Below are 7,962 nucleotides of genomic sequence, written 5' to 3' on the forward strand. Positions count from 1 at the left end.
TAGAATTTTTCATGCTGAAAAGCGGCCGCTGAATTGTGGATATTTTGGCAATAAATGCTGAATAGATTATAATTTGGAGGTGGTGCACAGCCATAAATCAGTTTCAAATGAAACTCAACGATTTTCAATAATAGAGCAATTTTCGGTTGATATATATCGTTGATTGGGGGGTGAGCTTCTGTACATAGCACACGCGGTGTGTACGAGGAATCCGCGTGGATCGTGCGTGGTCCTCTTGTGTGGAGAAAGCACTCGAACTACGAGTGAGATGACTACTGGAAAATCCTACCAAACTGGGGGTGGTGGGTGGTAGGGGCTGAGGGGGGAATCGGGTGCAACAAGAGCGGTGTTTTTCCTCCCGTATACTTTTGCTATGTATTATACATAAAACACGCGAGGAAGCTTTCCGAGCTATAGAAAAGCCCGTGATAACGCACACTGTCGCACTCGGGTAAGAGTTGGGTACTGTATATAGCACCGTCGCGTGTGCACGCGGGCCGTGGCGTGAGTGCGAGCGGGATGACTGTACGCGGAGGCAATACAGTCACATAACATTAATGTCATGTTATGTATAAAATTCATAGCATTAATGGGCGAGATGGTGCCATAAAACATAAATGAGTGTAAGTGAAATAAAAGATTGCGCAAGATACTTTGACTGAGCACTCATGTGAAAACAACATGAGCTCAGTTTCAGAAACGTCGTCGCAAGTGAACATTCGTTCGAAGACATCGCTTACGAACAGGCGCGCTTCGCACAGTATTCCCACTTCTTAACCATTTGAGAGAGAGATTAATAAACATAACACAGCAGAAAAAGCTCCCCAAATCTCCAATAGCAATCACATTTAACTATTATTGCCGCAGTTTATTTTTAATATTGCAATAATAATCATTTTCCAACACCCAACTGTAGGAGAAATAATTTTGAGAGAAAAAAACGGACAATTAAAAATAATTTTGATTTTTTCTGTGAATCCACCCCCTCAATAGAAATCTCACCGGAGTTTTTTTTTTGAAAAGTTCTGAGAAGTTCTTCTTGGAGAAAAACAATCTTCGTGGGACTCCTGTGTCCCCTGATCCTGAGGGTGAAAGTTCAAACGACAAGTGCAGTGACTTATTGTGAAGTGCAGGCCATAAAAAAATAATTTCTAAAATTTGAAACACTAAAAAAATTCTTGAGACACAGAAGAATTTTTTTTGAGAGAAATAAAAGATTTTTTGAACACAAAAAAAAATATTTTAATTAAAAAAAAAGAAAGTTTCAACATAAGAAGTTTAAAAGAATTCTTTAGAAAGAAAAAAGAAAATCAAGTGCTTGTGTTTAGAAGGAAAAAGACCAAGAAGAGTGTCCAAGTCCGCGTGGAGTTGAAGAAATAAAATACATAGCAAAGAGGAAAAAGTGTTAAGTGACTGAACGCTAATTTGCAATCAGATTTCTTTTATTGTTATGATTATTTTTACGAGCCACATCTTTTTTGTTATTTTGATGGTTGTTACCCCATAAAACTCCAACACCCAAATGTGCTCTCGTGTGACCATTTGAGAAGGAACCTTCCGTCACTTTTCTTTACTCTTTTCTCAAATAAAAAAAAAAAAACTAAAGCCCAAGAAGTTCCCGCAAGACGATGTGATAATGAATTTTCATGACAGAGCGATGATCTCGGTGGTGTGAAAAAAACAGAGCTCAACATCCAATTGAAAATATAGAGCACGGTCAGTGGAGGAAAAAAAAATAAGAGAGAGAGGTGATAGAGACCCCAAGAGGAGGCAATAATCGTAAAAAAATAGTCTTGTGTGAGCGCAGAGAATTGGCGAGAAGGCGAGAGGATAAGAAATTGCAGTATACATAGCACCCAAGACTGCGGGCTTCAATTCTTTCTCACACAATCTTCCTCAACTTCTTTTTTGGATTCTTTTTTTTTACATGAAGAAAGAATCAATTTCCCTCAGCAGCATAAACCATGACAGTTATTGCACATAAAATGATGTTTAAAACAATTTTCATAAACGCCACTTGTGAGTGGTGTGCCTGAGTACGTTTTAACCCCCAACAAAAAATCATCCCCCACCACCCTTAATTTTTAATCAACAAAGACAAAAATAAAGAAAAACTGAAACTCCCTCAAAAAGTGACTAAAAGAAAAACTGAGAAAAGTTCATTTGTGAGTGAAGTGATTGAGAGAAGAACATAAAAAAGATGAATTCCTACTTTGAGCAATCCGGCTTCTACGGACACCCCCATCAGACCACCGGTATGGGCATGACTACGGCAGCTCATCACGATCAGAGCGCTACAGCAGCATACCGAGGCTTCCCACTATCCCTCGGTATGTCCCCATATGCCAATCATCACCTGCATCAATCACGCTCCCAGGAGAGCCCCTACGACGCCTCCATTTCGGCGGCATGCAGCAAAATCTACGACGGCGCCTACAACAAAGATTGTGCCAAAAATGCCGCCACAGGAGCCGGGAGTGGTGGTAGTACCGAAACAAATGGCTACAAAGACGTCTGGAATACATCGTCGAGCGGCAGTACTGGGCAGAATGCATCGGTACCTGTACGCCCATCTGCATGTACACCTGACTCACGTGTCGGTGGCTACCTCGATGCCGCCGGCGGTAGTCCTGCAAGCCGTGGAGGCTCTGGTGGGGTCTCCGGCAGCGCCTGGAATGCCAATTGTTCCATCACAGGCGCCAGCACTCAAGCCGCCACAACAGCCCTACATCAGCCGTCAAATCACACCTTCTACCCCTGGATGGCTATCGCAGGTTAGTACGCTCTTACCCTTCTTTTAGTTATTTTTTATAGCTCCTACCTCTCAGTAGTGCCCATTCGTTTGTGAGCCGTAAAAATGTTCCCTTCTTGTCCCCTTTTAAGTGTTTTTTTCTCTTAAATCTTACAAGAAATTGAGCGTTGTGTACATGCTGAATAAGTTGGTGCAAGAAACGTTAACTGATTTAACTGAACGGGTGAAGATTCTTAACTGAAAAGTGTTTTGGGGGGAAATCAGGAAAAAATATTTAGGGAAATGTTTCGGAAAACTTCTTAAAATTAATTCTTTAAAGACTCTAAAAGACAGACGTTAAAAAGAAAATTATTTAGTGAAAATTTTTAGAAAAACTCTCAAATGAAAATTCTATTAATATGAAAAAAACTATAAGAAGACGTCTTAATAAAGAAAAATTCCATAATGAAAATTCTTCAAAGTTAAACCTTTTAAAGAAAATTATTTAATGAAAGATTTTTTAAATGAAATTTTCCCAAAAAGTGTTATTTTAGTAAGAATACATTTTAGGAAAATTAATTAAAATTGAAGATTTAATATTTAAAAATTCCGTAAAAGATAATTTTCTTTATACGATTTTTAGGAAAATTTCCTTATAACAAATAAAAATTTCATTAGAGAAAACTTCTGTAAATAAGACTTCAAAGACAAAATTTTTCAAAAAAAAATTTCCATTAGAAAATTTCCTTATAAAAAAAACTTCTTGATAAAGTAGAATTTCTTCTAAAAATTTTTTAAGATAAACCTCTTAAAAAATTCATTAGAAAATTGTATAAAGATTTTTTTTAAGTGAAAATATTTTACAAAAATATTAGTTAAAATAAAATTTTTAAATGAAGGAATTTCCAAAAGAATAATTCTTGAGAGAGAATTAAAAATTAAAGAAAAAATTCCTAAATATTCTCAAAAACAAAAATATTAAAATTAAATTAAGAAGTCAAGGCAAATAGTCAAAATTAAGTGGAAAGTACTAAAGAACATAAATCATTTTTTTCATCATCTTGCAAAATTATTTATTTCATTTCTTTAAACTTTTATCTCTGTCTTATCTTCTCAGTTAGAATTCTCCTTTCTTTAAATTAATTCAAGAAATATTTCTTTGAAATTCCCTTTATCATCTTATTCTACAAGCAAATATTATTTTATTTTAACACTGACAGTGCATTTAAGATCCTTAAAGAAATACTTAGAACCGCAAGAAAAAATTCTTTGCTCTTTAAACGGCTCAAAGAATATTCTAAAGCATTCTTCTGAAATTTTAGATTCATGAAATTAAAAAAACATAATTCTAAAGATTCTAAAAAGTCTCCAGAGAAGAGAGAAACTCACAAATGCACAACCACAGGCTATGATCCGTAAAGTCCGCCACAATTTCTGGTAGCCCTTCATTGGCAAATGTGAGGAGCAGTTCATTGACTCACTTCGGGGGGAATTTTGTAAAGGCAACTTTTGCGATGTCTTGCTTCCGAAATAATGAATGGTTTCGTCATTTTTCTGCCCTTTTTGCAGCACACAGAAAAAATTTGCCTCTCTGTGCACCTCCCAAGCCAAAATCAAATGCAAAAAGGTCTCTCGCGGTGAAATTAACATTAATTGCGGAGCTTCGCGATCGATTGCTTTTTAATTGTGCGATCGCGCGAGATCGCAGTGTTAAAGTGTGAATGGCAGTTCAGAAAAATTCTCGGGAGACGAGAGCTTAGGGCCTTAGAAAATTCTGTGTGTGTACATTGATCGTGCGTATGATTCTCATGCAAAATGATCAGTTTGATTGCTTCTTTTTCCCCCCATTCGGGAGGCTTTTCCCGCCAATTGATCACGATCTTCGCGGCCAAAAACCGCAAGATAAAAAAAATGTTTTTTTTTGTGTAGTTAAGACGCAACTAAATGTATAAGATTGTAAGCTCTTGATGGTTTTCCTGGAAGAGCAAGGCGGGCACGAGAAACTTTCTCACTGGGAAAGCCTCCAATTTTTTTGATGGAGTGCAAATGATCGTGAATATGAAGAAAGTATTTTTTGGGAGAAAGAGAGAGAGAGAAGAAAAAGGAATTAAATAAAGCAATTTTCGCATTATCATTGGGCCAAAATGATGGCTGTGATTGCGTATTGCTGGTACAGATGTTTTCTTGATCCAATAAATCATGTGCAAATTGCACGTCAATTCGAGAACTCGTCCGACAACTCGCGCAAATTACTCAGGACGGGCAGGACACAACAAATTCAGGGTGACGATGTGTCCGATGTTTTCCGCATTAACTCCTTTTAAATGAAAATTTGCCCGCAGGGGGGAGGTGAAAAAGGGAAAAGCTCTCGTCTGACGGAAAGGGGGTATGCAATTATGAAATTGAATTGGAATTTAATTTGATACGGTGCAGCCTCAACATTCATGGCCAGCAAACCATCAATTTGGCTTCTTTTATTCCACCACGCGGACGTGAATGATCATCTTGGAAAAAAAAAAAGAAAAATGAGGTGCATCGCTGACGAAAAATATCTCTCATTGACCTCTTCTGCTGCTCAATTTCTTTCCGAACAGCCAACACACTGAACGGGTTGTCAGAGAGAAAGAAATCTCCGCAGATTGCTATACGTGATTAATTCAAAGCTCTTCTTTTCCCTGGCGTCTAGTGAGTGATCTATCGTCCCGCAAGATCTCCCTCTCTCTCTCGCTCTTTGATGCCAATCTCGTGCCCATCTTTAAAGATAACACAAAACAGCATAATTTCCTATATATAATGCTGCAGAATGGTCCAATATATAGCTAAAGCTCTTGATGCTGGAAAAGCACCCTGATGGTGCGCGCGGGGATGTGAGAAAAGTGTCGATAATGGGGGACTTTTGGTGTGCTCTTTGGTGAAATTATTATGTGGCGTTGTTGCGTTGATATTAAATTGCGGAAATTACAATAATTTTCATCAAATTCATCGCTTATTGAATGTAATTGCTTTGGCATTGTGGTCCATATGTTGTGACCATCTTACGGCACACGAAAGCACGATGGACCCACTGAGGCGGCCATCAATCTCACCGCAATTTCATGCCCCAAAACTGCCTCCCTCTCTGCATCTGGCCAAATTGTGTGTATGTCTTGGGTGAAAAACCGGCTATGTTTATTTTACAAAATTCTCCTTAAGGAAAATAAAAGAAAAAAAAAGAACTCAAGTCGAAGGCCTATAAGACACATCTTCGGGGACGGCAATTACACATACACGGGGGCATTACATAAATTAAGTGACCGGAAAAAGTAGCGACGGGGAAATGATGCATTGAGTGTCGTCTTGCGTGTGGCAATTTAAAATACCTTTATATTCCTTTTGCAAGAGACGCCAAGGTGGGCAAAAGAGATGCTTATGAACGGGTCCAAAGCTTGCACTTTCTCAAATGCGCCTCGCAATGAGCTTCGCAACTTGTGTCCCTTTGGATACTTACTGATATGAAAATTTCATAAAGTTTCACTGGGAAAATTAAAAAATTTCGCTCGTGGAATGAAAGTTTCATTAACAATTTTTAAATAATTGAAATTTTGGAATTTTTGAGAGAATAAAAATTTAAAGGAAAATCTGGGTTTTATTGTGTGGCTTTTTGAGTTTTTTTTTTGAGTTTCAAAATAGATTAAAAAATATATTTGATAAAGAAAAAAAATTATTAGAATTCTTTTTTTTTAATTTGAGTGACCTGAAGAAAATTCCATCCTGATCAAAATGTCGGAAAAAGCATTTCGTTTTAATTAAAAAAAATGAATACTAAAAAAAAATTTTTTATGAGTTTTCGATTAAAATAAATTATTTTAATTGATTTTCGTTGATAAAAAAAATCATAAATTTATTGAATTCAAAAAACTACAAAAGCTATAAATTCACATTTTCTTTAATTTTTTAAATATTTAAAATTTCAATTATTTCATAATCCGTCAGGAAACTTTCATTTATTATTATTATTATTATTATTATTAATTATTATCATTTCTCGGGCGAAATTTAAAATCTGATTGAATATTATATATTTTTTCATTATTTTATTATTTATTTTATTTTAATTTTCTATTTATTTTTTAAAGTGTTCTAAATTATTTTTTTCAATGTTTTTCTTCATTTTAAAATAATCTATCATTTGTTTCCTTGCGTGAATCTGATTTTTCAATTATCCGGTCGTCGCCAGGGAATGGATATTTCGTCCAATACGAACGTTACGACCACCGAGGAAGGCCCGGATAAGGGTTGAAAGCTTTGGGAAGTAAGCATAATTTATTAGATGAAATATCCATACCCTTGCGACGACCGAAAAATTAAAAACAAAATTTAAAATAATTATGATTTCATTCTAGTAGAAAAAGAAATTTTAAATTATTAAAAAATATTCTTAAAATTAATAAATTATAATGAAAACCCCCGTTCATTTTCCTTTGAATTTTAAAAAGAAATCAGACTAAATAATATTGGATCGTTTACAATTTACTGTGCATAAAGTCTTGCACAGAAAATTCCAGAAAATTATGAAATTTATGAAAATTACAAATCCCTTATCAGGTACACGCGGCAGATCATCTTTCTGGGGAGGAGAAGCCAAACCACCTTTCTTTGAGGAAGATCGTCCAAGATTTATATCCCATTAAAATTTCCTCCACGTCATTTTGACATACAAAATACCACAAAACGAATTTAAATTAAAACTTGAAAATAAAATTAAAAAATATGAATAAAAATAAAAATTAAATGTGAATTAGAAAAATAAATATTTGTGGACAAATAGAGGAAAGGGGGTATAGAGCCACCCCTTTTGATTCCTTAATTATTTGCACAGAGTGTATCGCCCCTGTGGTAACCCCTTTTTTAACCCACCTAAAGTTCATCATTTTATGGGGAAATTGTGTCCATCGTTGTTGGGTAAATTCGAGGAGGTCAAACAGTGCGAGTCCATCCAAGAGCAATTTGCGAGCAATATTTGGCCATCCGACGGGGGTATTTACTCACGGGATTCACCCAAACCCACCCCCCTCGGCATGTGTGCGCCACTTCCGCCCGTTAAGGGTTGGCGCGCGCGAACAAGTGTGTTGCCATAATTTTAACGATGCCTATTTACAAATCATTTAGGTGTTTTGCCGTGGAGAAATCCTTTTTATTGGCTGCTATTACATAAAAGAGTGTGACCTGCCTTTTTAAACCTCCGTTTTTAT

At 36.1% G+C, this 7,962-nt stretch overlaps 1 protein-coding gene across 2 annotated transcripts in view; it reads left to right on the forward strand.

Moving 5' to 3' along the window:
- Nucleotides 1-695: 695 nt before the first annotated feature.
- LOC129787859 (homeotic protein ultrabithorax-like) overlaps nucleotides 696-7,962 on the forward strand; it is a 124,312-nt gene continuing 117,045 nt past the window's right edge. For both annotated transcript variants that reach the window (XM_055823680.1, XM_055823681.1), the window contains exon 1: nucleotides 696-2,774. In XM_055823680.1, the coding sequence (XP_055679655.1) occupies nucleotides 2,201-2,774 (574 nt within the window). In that variant the 5' untranslated portion in view covers nucleotides 696-2,200. The remainder of the gene's footprint in view (nucleotides 2,775-7,962) is intronic.

Source organism: Lutzomyia longipalpis, chromosome 1, assembly GCF_024334085.1.
Source record: "Lutzomyia longipalpis isolate SR_M1_2022 chromosome 1, ASM2433408v1".
Taxonomy (NCBI): Eukaryota; Metazoa; Arthropoda; class Insecta; order Diptera; family Psychodidae; genus Lutzomyia; species Lutzomyia longipalpis.